The 14,723-nt window shown below is 43.2% G+C and overlaps 1 protein-coding gene across 5 annotated transcripts in view; it reads right to left on the bottom strand.

Moving 5' to 3' along the window:
- The window catches only part of KLHL14 (kelch like family member 14), a 63,276-nt gene that overhangs the window by 14,095 nt on the left and 34,458 nt on the right, over positions 1-14,723 (bottom strand). For all 5 annotated transcript variants that reach the window (XR_012833836.1, XM_075744168.1, XM_075744170.1 and 2 more), the window contains one exon: positions 2,571-2,660. Coding sequence is in view for 4 of the 5 variants with exons in the window: in XM_075744168.1 (XP_075600283.1) it covers positions 2,571-2,660 (90 nt within the window). In the remaining variant the exon portion in view is untranslated. The remainder of the gene's footprint in view (positions 1-2,570; positions 2,661-14,723) is intronic.

The raw sequence follows: 14,723 nt of genomic DNA, 5'->3' as shown, positions 1-14,723 counted from the left end.
AAGCAGTTGGCTTGTTTCACCTAGGGAAACAAAAGCTGAAAGGGGATAGGTCTGTAATACATCAGAGGACCAAATCTCCAGGAAGGGAAAATCTATTAAGCTAAAGGCCAAGTTTGGCATGAGAACAAGGTGATTTAGACACTCAAAGAATACATTTTACTGGAAATTAGAATAGGCTCCTAGTCACTGAGAGCAATTGGATTCTGTAACAGCTTTCCAGCAGGAGTAACGGGGACTAAAAATCCAACTGCTTTTCAAATGAAGCTTAGAAAACCTACAAAATAGGACTATATGGTGCCTGTGATGGCAGGAAAAGGACTTGATGACCCACTTAAGCTGCCTGGTCTAACTGGTTTGACTCCAGTTTAATTTTGGACTTCAGTTTGACAAAGAACTGTATCTATTACTTTGCCTTGCTCATCCGTCAGGAGGTTACATGTTAGGAAGCACCTGCCAGAACACAGAAACTGTGACAAGTGATCAGAAATCAGGATTACCAAATCAGGATGTTGGGACAAAAAGATGCAGATGCTGCTCTCTGCTCTCTACAGGAAGGTCTCTGCAGTCATGCCAAAAGGTGAAGGGTTCTGAAGTTTATGAAGGTTGGTCTTAAATCCATGCCTGTGTTCTGCAACCTGCTCCCATCAGTGTTCACTCGTGCGGGGATCTCTTGTGACTGGAAAGGCATAGCCACAGGAGGATGTAAAAATGTGAGAAAAAATGTCTCCCATGCTCTCTAAGTTGTCAGGAAGTCAAGGGGCAGCGCAGAGGGAGCATGGGCACTCCATGGGTTCCACCCAGCTTCTCAAGCATCTGCCAGGCGGATAGCTAAAGAAATGTATGGCGCTCCTTCCATTGCCCCCATCTCAAGGATAATTCTGTCCACTGGAAAAACACCTGGCACATTCTCATTGAAATCAAAAGCCTTGTAATGCTCCGGCAAGACAGTTCCAGCTAGGTCCATCTGAAGCCCCTTCTGTGCTATGAGGATAGCAGACAATACGTAAATTCAAGCAGGTAAGTGTGAGCAGTTCCCATGTAGCTGCACAATTACAACAAATCAGTTCCAAGAAAGAAATAGCCCAGCAATAGCACAGGATGTAGTTTATGATTTCAGGTCCACTTTTTGTGACAAGTAAGATTCATTTCTCTTGGGGTAAATTTGTAAAGAGATCGGTATCAGCAATGCTTCTACCTCTTTTATTTCAATCTTCTCTACAAAAAAATCACAGCACTGGTGTTCACAGAACAAGGAAGCTGTTAGACATCTTCAGCAACACCTTCAGCTCAGGAGTTGATCTAGGTGACCTTAGACCTAAGGTGCTATCCATCTCACGAACAGTTGTGCTCAACTCGTATCTCAGATGCAGGAGATGTAACCCTTCTAACATCTCTCCATCACTTTGCGACTCAGTTTCCACATCTTTAAATTGTGTGTAATTATACTTCTTTTCTTTTATCCTTTATGTGACATGGCCATTTAATTACAAACTGTCTGGAACAAGGTCTGCCTCTTATTATCCGTATGCCTACCACCAAGCACAACAGGGGCCCTCAGTTGTTGGATGTGGCTGATGTTCCTCATAATAATTGTCATTAATGATACCACGCTATCTCCTGTTTAATATAGAGGAGATTCAACAATAGAACTGAATGGCTCTCCTCCTAAGACATTTAGTGATATTTTTAACTACACCGGAAATATGCTTATAGGGTGGACTGGATTGTTTGTCTCAGGTTTTAGGAAGTGAACAGATGTAACCATTTTCTATAATTTGGTTTAGTGCAGATGCTGAAATGGGGCATTCACAATAAAATATATGCAGTATATGTAATTTCAGCTGGATCCTCTGGTGTTTTAAAGTAAAAATGTGTACCTGCAAGCTGTTTTATGGTTTCTCAGTCATAATTATCTCTGTTACACAGACTGCTACAACTACAACTCTTTCTTCGTGTGCAAGCTTTTTAACAATGTCTTGACAATTTTGTGAATTTCGCAAGGCATGGTATTCTCCTTTTGCTTTGCTCAGAAGCCTGTTAAATTGTTTAATTTCTCTTTGCGGTAAATTTATGAAGTAATCAAATCAAAGAAGGTAGCAGCAGATAATCTATATGAGAAGCTCTTGCACAAGACTAAAAAAAGGACCAGTTTAAGAATCTCAGAGTCTAGATAATTAACACATTAACAACTTTAGCTGCGAGTATCTGGTTTGACAATAGAAAAGATGCATTCATCTACTGCAATTGCATTATTATATTATGACTGGAAGGAGACTCGAAATGAAGGTTAAAATTCTTAACAGCTGCTGCCTGGTGCATGCACTTGAAAGAGTCTGTTCTGCTGCCTGTGGCATTTCCCAAGGGATGTGGGAGCTGATGAATGACGGAGATGCTAATGCTAAAGTATCAGATATTTATTACATGAATATCTAAAAGTAGCCTTTACTAGGTTCAACAATTTGGCTGAGGGTCCTCAAAATCCCTTGCTAATGACTACATCAGCTGACCTGACGGACAGACAGACATAGGAAGGCAAATGCTGCCTGTGCCTTTTAATATTCTATACATACCATTAGGATTCCATTGGTCTTCTCCTCCCAGCACAAACAAGAAGTTTTCCACTTCCACGACACAGTGATGGGCGCTGTTATATGGCATAACTGCAAGTAAAGCAAGAATTCTTTGTCAGCTCCGGGCACTGTTTCCATCATATATTTTCAAAGGTACAAAATACAACACTGGGATTAAATCTGTGCGAAATAACAGGGGAATGCATCACCCCAAGTATCCATGTCCACTGAATTAGCAGCAGACAAAGCCACTTATTAGTAATCTTATGTTATTCAATCTTGCAAATAACTGAGGAAAAAAGCTGTAATTCTGGTCCTTTGGTGTCCCTCCACCTGCCCAACTGCTGTATATGCTGCTCTAAAAACAACTTGTAAAAAGGGGTGAAGTTGCCTGATATTTCCTTGAAAATAAGCAGATGCTAGGAATCCTAGTATGCTAGGAAACATTAAAAAAACCTCAGCCCAGCTTTGTTCTGCTGGTAATATTTCCACAAGAAGAGTCAGTGTGTTCAGTAGCTTTCTATTACACAGCAATGAACAAGCTGCATTTCCATACAGTTTTAAGTTTTTAAATTAAGGTCCTGCTGATTTAATGCCTTTTCCAAATGTATACGCTTAATTTCCTGTACAATGTCATTAGCAGCACAACCGCACATTTTCTATTCATCTAATCAGGAAGCCCTTTGTTAACAAAGATCAAAACAGTGGCATTAGGTTTGCAACATCCCTTTTTTTTGGAGGTGTTGGGATTACTGTGGACCAACTACAGTTGCAATAATTGATTTTTTTAAATGTACCTTTTCCACTGCAAGTACTAAGACACAGAAATAAGGGCTTATATATACATAATACGTACATATTACTGAGGTGTGTCATACAGCACTATTGTGATCTTATATGGTAAATGTAAACTTACAGAGCATTAGTTATCATACCACATAGAGTAGTTTTGGCCCAGTGACACCAGTAGGAAAAATGATGTCCTTGTTCAGCTCATCATATGGGCACCTTAAATCTAGGTGAGGACAAATGGGGAGGTGATGTGCATGTACAGGCAGGGAACTTATTGCTTGACACGGATCAACAGAGCACTTAGGAAACCAGTGCAGTGGGAAATCAATATGACTCAGGGCCAGCTCTTACTTTGTGCTCTTTTGCCAATGCCAAAAAAAAAAAAAAGAAAGAAGCAGCCTATCTCACACTTGGATTATTTTGGGTGATATATCTCTCATTTCATTTGTTTTATTATCTTTTATTTTTCTCAGAATGCAGTTGTGCAGTATAGCATATGCAAATAATAATAAGAAGAAATACGCACAGCTTTGTTATTTAGGACACATTTTCTTAAAGATCAAGTGGGCTCATTTAAGCTTCTTACTGAAGTTTTTGCCAAGGCAATGATGAATAAGTAAGGTACGTTTTTAGTTTCTAGTAAAGGTCGAATATAATTTTCATAGTCTGTGCTCTTACAAGTCATGTAAGTGAAGCAATTCTTAAATTGGGCAGCCAGGTACAGTGAAAGTTCATTAATTAAGGTTATTTGTTACTTGTACACTTTATATAACTGAGAAGTAATCCTATACTAGGCACTGCATAAGATTTTATACTACTTATAGATTCCTACAGTGGGATGAAAGAATGAAAAAGATTTTTGTTATTTTCTTAGCCCCCATGTTGTATTTATCTCGTTCTATGATCTCAGAAATTTTCCCATTTTAAAATCTTCTCTCTCAAAAACCCAGTACTTCCCTTGATTTTGCAGATGCTTCTACTACAGAAGGAATTTGGGTCTCTCACGGGAAATTTGCTGTCTTCCTTAGATGCTTTTTGGGACCCCTCCTCTCAGGAAGAGACTCCCCAGGATCACTCTGCAGGGGCTTCAATTCTTACCTAATCCAAAACTCTGTTATGGTTCCCAGTTAGGTCCAAGCCAGTGGTTGTACCCTCAACCAGGCTCGTTCCGTTGGTCAATCTGGAGAGATCTAGCATTTATCAAAAGAACTGTCTGCAGGGAGCACACATGCATATTTTTCACATGTTGTATTTTCATTTTTGCAAACACTTTTGTTTATTTATCCTCCATATTGACACAAACAGGGCCAGTAGAGGAAGAAATTATATTTTAAGCTTTTCTGCTGTTCCCATGCATATAAACTATGCAAAAAGACTCCCACACTTATGATGATAATTAAACCTTGAAAACTAAGGGCTTAATCCTGGCTCCTACTTAACTTGATGGCAACATTCCCACTGATAGGGGATTGGGCCCAAATGACCCGAACTACCATCCGTAACTCACAGGAAAGCTAAAGGGCATCTTGCCTTAGAAAGGAGGGTAGCGTTTGGGCCTCGGAAGGAAAGGTGACTGCAATAAAACACTGCAGACCTTTAGTATGACCTTTGTTTCTCACAGAGCTTTGGGGAAAACTCTGCTCTTGGTCTCATGAATCTGCCCACGGGGCTGGAGGGAGCTGGAGAAAACAGGGAGGACAGAGCAATACTGTGGACATCTAAGAGGGAGAGAGTTTTGGCATTAAAATTTGTCAAATTGCCAACATCGCAGTCTTTCTCCCTGACCATTCTCAGGGTCCCTCAGAATCATGAGTTATATACAGACATCAAAACTATGGGAATAAATATTTTTTTCCCTGCCAGAAAATGCCCCTTGAAAGCACCAGAAAACTCGTGCTGTAACCCGTAATTCCTTATGCAGACACACCCATATAGGACCTAACTTTTCCTAGATACAGTTAAAATTACAGGACAATGAGCATGCTAAATCCAGCCTCTAGTAGGAACAATCTTCTCAAACTCACTACGCTTGTCAGGGTGTAACAGGAAGAATTTGGCCCATCGCACAGTCTGGCCAGGCTGCTGCTTTCATTAATTTTATATGAGCCTTTGTCTGCTGTTTTGCTTTAATAATGTGAAAATCCCATCTTCTCATTTTTCGATTTCAACTCAGTGGAACACCTGCCTGCCCCACAAAAAGGGTATTTGAAGAGAAGTTTGTACGCCACGCTCAAACACAGCCCGGTGTGAGTTTTTAGCGTGTCAGTCAGTGAGTTAGAGGGAAAGGGTAAGGAGAAGCTAATCAGGATGAAATGAGATTAAAGGCTGTCTAATTTTACAGCAACTGTGATCCATCAGCCACTGTGAAAGTGACAGTGGAAATGAATGATGGAGACAGACAGGTGGGGCTGTACATTTCACTGATTTATCCTCAAATGCACTGGGCCTTATTTTATTGAGTGAACATGACCGCATTTATCATGACTGTCATCTAAACCCACTTCCCTCCATTTAAAAAGGTCACTTTACTAGGAGGGAGTAGGATAGAGGCACTTTCAAAACAGATTTAAAATTTAATAACACATGTTTATAAAACCCTGTGCAAGAATTCTCAACTTTATATTAAAGACCGATTTACAAGGAAGGAGAAAAGACTATTAAAAAGAGGAGAAGATGAAAAAAAGCCATGGTCATCTGAGAAACATGCTTAGCTACCAAGGTGATAGGTGCCAGAGAATTACGTGAGACAGACGGACATAAACAGATCAGTTGGAGTGGGCAGAAAGCACCTCCTCAGCTCCCCTTCCCAAAGCTCGGGAGGCCCATGGTTAACAAACTTGTGCTTTGCTGGACCAAGAGCATGAACAAGTCCAAGCAGCCCTACAGAAGACAACACCCCCATCCGCTCCCTTCCCATGCAATGTATGTATGATCAGTAGCAGAGCCTCGATAAGGTGGGAGGCAGTCAGAGGTACAGATAGGTAACATGCAGAGCTTTCAAGGTCAAAACCAAATGGGTGATTTATACTTGAGAATGATCTGGAGGGCAGTAGAGTCTGAGACTGCAGTGGTGTTTGCTAAGCAATACTTCACTACACAAACATCAGTGACATTGTGCAGGAGGTGACACTTCTGGATGTTCTTCAGACGCAGACGGAGGTAAAAGACATAGCAGCACTCTGCACATCAGGATAGCTGTCCCAGGCAAAAACTCCTCACATATGCCAAAACTTAGTTAATGAAAGGCACCAGATAATGTTCTGGGACCTACTGTCAATAACAAAGTCTACAGCTTATAGCCAAACGCTCATGAAACCACTCTCAACCATAATGGCTATGAGGTCAGCCAGATGCAATGATGCTCCACAGGCACCTCCAACTTTTGTATGGGGGTGACAGTGACACACCTCATTCACCTAAGAAACAATAATGTGTGCTGTTCGTCTTGCCCAGTTTTGCTTAGTTTCTGCCAACAATTGTGCAGTTAGGAAAGAGCATCTGGTTGTTCTCCATACATTAATCAAGGGGTCATCAGTTCCTCCTTCTCCTTACAACCCACCTTACCCTGTCTATCATCACTTCAACACTAACTAGCAGAGAAGAAGGGGGAACAGGAATGGCACTTCTCAAGACAGAAGAAAGGATGAGCTCTGGTCCCAGGAGATCTGAAAGCTGTGATACAGCTGATAGCCATTCCCCTGCTCTGCTAAAAACTCCTTTCAGAAACTGCACTTTATTCTTCTACTCAAAGTTTAAAAAAAAAAAAAAATTCCATAGATTTTTCACTGCCCTGAACCATTCAGCTGCTTGGGATACAGGAGGTACTGTGAGGAAAGCCAAGAAATCTCTTCCTCAGCTACTGCGCAGCTTGAGCATAGCCCCTTCAAGACTCAGTACACACCAAGAAGCCATGCTTACCTCTAATGACCTGTGCAGATGACGCAAGAGTGTGTTTCCAGAACCAGGATGTCATTACCAGAGGACATATGGAGTCAATAATGACCTTCCACAATATTAACAGCCTAACCTGTTGGCTGCATACTATTCAACTTCTCCTACTTGAAAAATGATTATTTGCATGGGTCTCCAGAGGGCAGAGTAACATGAGAAGATATCTCTTTAGTACAGAAGGTACCTGCAAACTCACTTTAGGACACTGTGATTTGCTCATGGCAGAGAGACACAATATTCATTTCATTCCCAACCCTCTCCCCAAAATGCTGGCCAGACCACAGCTGGTCCAATTATTTCCTGAGAACAGAATATCAGATACTGTTCACCTTTCTTTGGTTCATACATCATTTGCAGGAAGACTATGCATTTATTACTGAATGTTACTTGTTATTTCTCACCAAGGAGGTTATATAAATAAAAGCTAGGATTCCTCTGTGAATTGTTCACTTCAATTGTTTGTTATTTAATAACTGTGGGGAAAGACTGACCACAATATGTATGAAATTCTAGCCTCGGTGAACATGGTGGGAGTTTTGCCATTGACTTTAAAGGCATTGGGTTTTCACTCACTGGTATTTTCTGCTCAAAAGATAATGGAACAAAGTTAAAACAGAATAGTCAACAGTAGATGGTAAATACCGCTGTTCGCACTCCTATGGCCAAACTACACCCTGCCACCTCAAATTCAAGCAAATACATGGGAAGTATTTTTTCTAGTAACACAGCAATGCCAGTCCTGACTCTGAGCTCAAGTCAGTGGGGAAGCCTGGGACCATCCAACAGCAGTGACCATAACAGAAAATCCTAAAATGATCAGGCTGAAGCACTGTGCCTCAAACTCACCTTTGAGAATAAATAACTGGTATAGCTCTGGTCCAGCTCCACCAGAGAACTCTACCAGCTCAGCTAGAAACTTCACAACCTCTTCATCCCCGTGCCAGTTTTGTGGCAACGTCATTCAAGCCATCATCACAGGTAAGATGGACACAGGCCAGCAAAGTTCATCTAGGACACAGCCCTGACTACAGCTGAGGTCGCAGGTGAGCAAAGGCAAACTGCCACCCCAAACCTCCCCTCAACTCAAGGTAACATAAGCTCTAAGAAAAAATTAATCTGAGCAGATGAAAGTCCTTGGAATGCTTCACAACATAGTGACTGGTGTTTTATATTAATTAAGGTATTTCACATTATGAAGATATTTCTTCTTAATGAAAATATCACATTTTTCATTCAAATGTCAGGAGTTATTATTTTGATACATTCTCTGGATTAACATCAGCCAGGCCTGTTCAGCAGGGTTCTCAGTTTAATTGTTTTAATGGGCTGAATTTTTCATTTGTGAACATCTAAAATAAGACACTTAAATTCATGCTGAAGCCCCAGATCAGGCAAACATAACATCAGGAATAGCTGGCATGCTCAGCTCCCCCCTGAAATAAATTGTTTTCAAGTTACTTGGATGCAAGCTCCGAGTACAGACCTGTTTACTTCCATGGCAGAAAGTTTTACTGGGTTTTCAGCAACACATATATTTGGATGATTGTAAGAACAAATTATACCCATATATGTTCAAAGCTGCAAGCACATTTAGATTTCATCTCAATAATGAAAGAATAAAGCTGCCTATTTGGATCAACAGTGTTTCAATAAAGTAGGAAAATACTGCATTTCCACCTTAGAAACTGATGTTCCTGTACCAAAATCCCGACACAATCCTCCCTGTGCAGTGTACAGCAAACCAACGCACACTCTGCTGTGCCCCCCTGCCGTCTCCCCCATGGAAATGACTCCGTGCAGCCAAACTGTCGATACATCATCTGAGAAGCACGCGTAAGTGAATACACCAAACGTCTTGGCATGATGTGGAGCAGGGGGATGCAATGCATGGTCCTGTGGGAAGGTTCAAAGCGACAGTTCCTCTGGTTTTGTTATCCCCTACTTAGCTGCCAACCTGCTGAAGGCTGCCCCTGGCCACCCAGATGCCCTACCGATTCCCACAGATCGTTTATCAGGAGACACTTGTCTACCACCGTGAGTTACGCTATGTTACCTCAGTGATGGTTGCTCCCCAGTAGAATATGCTGTGTACCTACTCAGGCCTGGATTTATGGTCTCTGAAGTAGAGTCCAACATATATTACTGGGGAATGACATCTTGTCACATCGTAACAGTCTCATGATGAAACATTCATGTGTGACATTTTGCACAACAAAATCTCCTCATAGAGGAAATGATGAATAGTCCCCGATGGGAAAAAAACACCACAGAGTTGCCAGAATGCTCCAGAAAGAAATACTATTGTGTCCCACTGGAGGCTTCCACATCCTCCAACAGGGCATCTCAAGGACACCCATTCCCTTTTCTAACAGAGCCACAGGACAGAAGACTCCGACCAGGAGTGGTGCTCATGCTCAACTGCTTGTGATCAGTTGCATCCGTTCATGGCTCTATTTCTACCTGACCTTGAAATGCACACATTCTCCTGGTCTCCTCTGAAGGTAGCCTTCCCAGCTCAGGACAACCACAACCACTCCTTGTGTCTTCCTGGCCAGATCCTGTTGGTGCCACTCAGGGACCCATGTCTTTAAAAGAATTCATCACATGCAGCAAGATCTTACTTGGCTCCCACTGCCCCAAAAGTTGAATCTTTCGCTATTTTCTCTCTTGGTCTCAGTACTTCCTATCCTGCTCTCCACTCATGACTAACATTATTTTAGAGCAACCAAAAGTTTTTTTAATTCCCACAAAGCCTTGAAGTGATTACAGAGGAAGAAGAAAAATGTGATTTTCCATTTGGAAAATTCTACATGGAAGAGGGATGTGCCCATATTTCACCATATTAAAACAGCAGTTTTGATACACTATAGTTCACTCATAACACATAAAATGAAACCTTCACTGCTATGGATTTTTGGACTTTTAAATACTTCAGTATTCACAAACAAAAGGTTTTGTTTACAAAAGTCCAGCACATACCTAAAGCACTAGACACAAAGCAGAAGAGGGTTGAAGGATCTGTCCAATGCTTCCTACCAGGAATAAAGCTTAAAAAATGCTTTCTTTCCCAGAAGATATATACCTTGTACGGGTATCTGAAGAAAAGTCTGAAATTCCAATATGCCTACCTTCCAGCATGCCCAAGCACTGCACGCAGAAGCAGAAAAGTGCATGTAGTCTTATGTTAATGTACTCAGGCTGCCTAAAGAAAGCTCAGGAGTTCCTGCCAGGGACCACAAGAAGACTCTGAGTTAATCTTTAATGGACAGGCCACTCAGACAACATACGGTCAGGGTGCTGAGGGCACCAACAGGACCCAATGGCCCTGATCAGCCTGGGGTCTCCCCCAACACCACTTGCTCATGGGTGCAGGAGCCCCATGTCAGCTGAGATCTGGACACCCAGAGCTGGCCTGGACGGATCCCATGTAGGTACGCTGTAGTGTGTCTCCAGTCCTGTCTTTGGCCTGGTCTCCTGGATGGACTTTGGACCCATGTTGAGGTCTGTTCTCACAGAGCCACCAGCCCTGCCATGCCCTGACACATAGCCATAGGTGCGAATGTTGCAGTCTGAGCAAGGACTGCAGTCCAGACTTTACCCTGATTCTGCACGTCCCTACCAGCACCCTGACAAAAAAAGGCATTCGGAGGTGCCCTGGCAGAGCTTAACATTCTCATCACCACCAGAATAGTTGTTCCAAGTACCAGGAAACGCGTGTCTTTGTGTTGACACTTTTTCCATAATGGACAGAATTAAATATAATTTATAATATTCTTTTTGCTCAGGATGGACAATAAGAGCCCCCTCTAAAATGTACTAACCACTAAGCAAACAAACACAGAAGGAAACACAGGAATCAATCCACATAAATTAGGTAACACCAAAGACTGGTTTCTCCAACAGAAACCAGGCAGAAATGTTGCTTTCCTAGACCTTTCCCCACAGATGGGCTCCCAAGGAAGGGCAATGGCAGGCACACAGACAATTTTCAAATTCAGAGAAGGAAATTTGACCTGGGCAGCAAAACCACATACTTACGTAAAATTGGCACAGTTCCCTTACTTTGTAAATCTATACACAGAAGATGAAATGAGAATGTATACCTGAAAAAAAAATCCATTAATAGATTTGGGCTAAATTTATGTTAATTTTCTTCTGCTTTCTATAATAACAGTACTGTTTAATATTTTCAGAAAAACTGCTGTGAAAAATGTGTTGTGATGCCTAATCATGAAGATCAGAAAAAATCATCCCATATGAACATTCATACCAGAAATTTTGTTCTGTCTCCTCAAAAATTCTTTGCGGATTTAGAAAGCATCCAGTCAGGTAACAGAAGCAAAACCGTGTTTCTTAAAATCAAATACAAAGCTGAATATCATACCACAAGTAGCTGCTATTTAAATCAAGTGGTGTCAAAATTCATGGGCTGAACCATGTTCACACAGAATCACAAATAATTCACAAATCACACACTACCACATGGTCATGGACTGCTGACAAACAGGATGAAAGGTCAGGTTAATTTAAATCACTGGCCATGCCTGGACTGCAGGATTCGATATGTAGAGTAAATTAAAGTTGTTATGATTAATCACAAATACTTAAAATATGCATAACTAAGTATCCTCAGCTGGCTTCCATTTTTTGTTGAGGCTTACAGTATTGTTCATAAAAGTATCATTGTCAGGTGAAGGGAAACGAAAACTGAGACTCAGAGTCTGCATGAACGAACCTGGGACTCCCTGTGCCAGTAACCATGGCTGGGACCAGGTTCTGGTGGAGACTGAATTCAAGAAGGGAATGAAACCAGAATGAACAGACAGGAATGGGTCAGGCCAGGTCAGAGGGGATGTGGCAGAAGGGACCAGGACTGGAGGAAGAGATGCCAAAATCTGCAAACACAGCAGCAAATACTGGTCCAGAGCCCCAAGTCCCCCACTCCTCTGCTGCCAGCACTGCTGGGTGGAAATTTGTGCTGTTTACACCCCCTGGTTCATGGGGCGCATAGCCTCTCCTGTCACTAGCAACTGCCTGAGTTCAGGCAGAGATGTGTACAGCAGATCTACAAAGCCAGCCTACATGACACATCGTTTCTCAGCATACCTTGAAAAGGCAGTTTCACCTCCAAGTCTATGTAAATGTTGCGGAGATGTGGGGCACTCAGAAGTTATGGACTGCCATTATGAGAGGCTACAGTGCACATCTCCTCTGGCACCTCTCTGCTTATTTATGCTGGCACGGTCCTTAAACAGGTAACCATGACACTTACCAACTGCCCATCTTGGAGAAGGTTCAGTCCCACGAACACCAGAGACCTGCAGAAGCTGCCACTACAAGAAACATTTCTGCCCTTTCTTGTCTCAGGTCCCACATGCTGCACCACTCCTTGTGACAGCTGATGCATGCATGCAGTCCAGCAATAAACCAACAAGAAGCTACACTATTTTAAGGTGCATTGAATTTAACCCAGATCTGTTCCCCGCTAAGCTTCCCCACATGGCCTGACAAATTGGGACAAGGGAGTGGTGGAGCAGACAGCGAGCCCATGAGAAGAAGGGAAGGACTGATGTATCAGCAGCAGTGCCAGCTCATCAGCTTATCATGGTTGTGAAACTACAACCTCAGCACACGATGCCAAAGCATTTAAATGGGTCTAACCTGGCGCTGCTGTGGCCCTGCTCCTCCCACATCCCAGGCAATCCAGGCCCCTCTTCGTGCCAGCACAGTCTCTCCTCGGCACTCCTCAATGAGCCCTTTCAAAGCAATAATCTGGTAGAAAAAACCCAGAAAACAAGAGAGTATATTTTCATTTTGGTTTAATTCCCTGAGCAGGCTCACCCAGGAGTCAAATGAGTTCCAGCACTGACATGAAGGAGACAGGACCATGGGATGGGGTTTGGGTGGAAAGGAACTTAACAGCAACAGCTTCACCTACCATATGGCCACAGCCCCCGTGCAGGGGATGAAGCCACCCTATGAATGAAGCAGGGGACAGTGAACAAGACCTCTGACTGCAAGAGGATCCTTCACTTCTGGAAGGTGTGTAGGGAGAGGCCGGGGGCTGCAGGAGCAGATGGGATTTCTCACAGTGAAGGCAGCTGTGCTCTGAGCTGGAGGACAGGATTCTGTCCCTGCCTTTGCCACATGATTTTACCATCATGCTAGACAAGTCCTTTAAGCTAATTTTTTCCACCGCTACCAGTTTCCCCTGTTCTGAGAAAACTAACTACGTGGGCTTCATTTTCGGAGAGCCTGCTCTGATCCCGGTGTCTGATATGCAGGAGCGCTCTGTGCTCACTGCTGTTCACTGGAGTAGGTGAGAGAGGCAGTCTGGAAAGCACGGTCTGAGGGGTCTTGAAATGGACACCCCACAACAAAGGATATCTTTGACTTTAACCTCCTTGCACCTCAGTTCTTCATCTACAAAAAGGGAACAATGACAGCCTATGCTCCTCACAAAGAGGATGGTGAAAAATACCACAACAAATGCCCGTGAAGCAGTTGGCACCTGTTGTTGCAAACACTATCAAGGAAACCTTGTGAAAAAATTCTGTTTTCAAAAGATTTTAGTAGTGTGTGACAGACGGGATCTACTTGCCGAACAACAGAGAAAACAAAATACTGTGAGAAGAAATTCAGCACCGTCCCTTCTGTGCACTGACATGTGACATAGTATGTGATATCATTAGAGATCGTATCTCAATGCTTATGCAAACAGAGGCCAAATTAAGGTTGCAGAAGCAGCTTAATTCTCACATTTCCTAACTCCGGAGGGCTTGGTATCGCTGTCTGTCTAACACTCTTCTCAAGCTTAGAGCAAGTTCCTTGTGCGTGATCCACCCCAGGTCTGACAGGCAGCTAACGTCCTCCTCATCCTGCAGCTGCTTCAGCATCTCTGGATCACCCACGTAGGTGCGGTAGAGTCCAAAGTCTACCGAGCCCATGGCAGGAGTTGCAGGAGCAACTCCTCCTCCTCCTCCTCCTCCTGCCGCATTTCCTTCTGGCCGGCAGTTTGAGACTAAGCCGCTAGATGGGGTGCAGCGTGCTCGGCTCCCCCCTCCCCCGGGAGAGGCATTTCAATCATCTTTTGGCTTCACGTTTTGCAGTCAACCAAAAAACAAAGAGGTGAAACGCAGCACAAAAAAAGACATAGCCAGCTTCCTCCCAAGCAGTTAACTTCTACTTGTTCCTCGTGTTCGGCGTGAAAGGGAAGAAATGAAACGGAGTACGCAAACCTCAGCGAACGCTCGGTGCATCAATCCTGGCGGATGCTGAGCCCCCCCGGCTCCCGCTGCCTGCAATGGGCAGGGCGGGTGCTCAGGCTCTGGCACGGTTATCAGTCATACCTGCTTTGCCTCGTCTTGTCTCAGCTCCCCGAACCCAGACTGCGCGAGGATCAGTCAGCGA

This window comes from Balearica regulorum, chromosome 2, assembly GCF_011004875.1.
Source record: "Balearica regulorum gibbericeps isolate bBalReg1 chromosome 2, bBalReg1.pri, whole genome shotgun sequence".
NCBI lineage: Eukaryota > Metazoa > Chordata > Aves > Gruiformes > Gruidae > Balearica > Balearica regulorum.
Note: the sequence above shows the minus strand (reverse complement) of the source record. Positions and strands in the feature narration are given on the sequence as shown.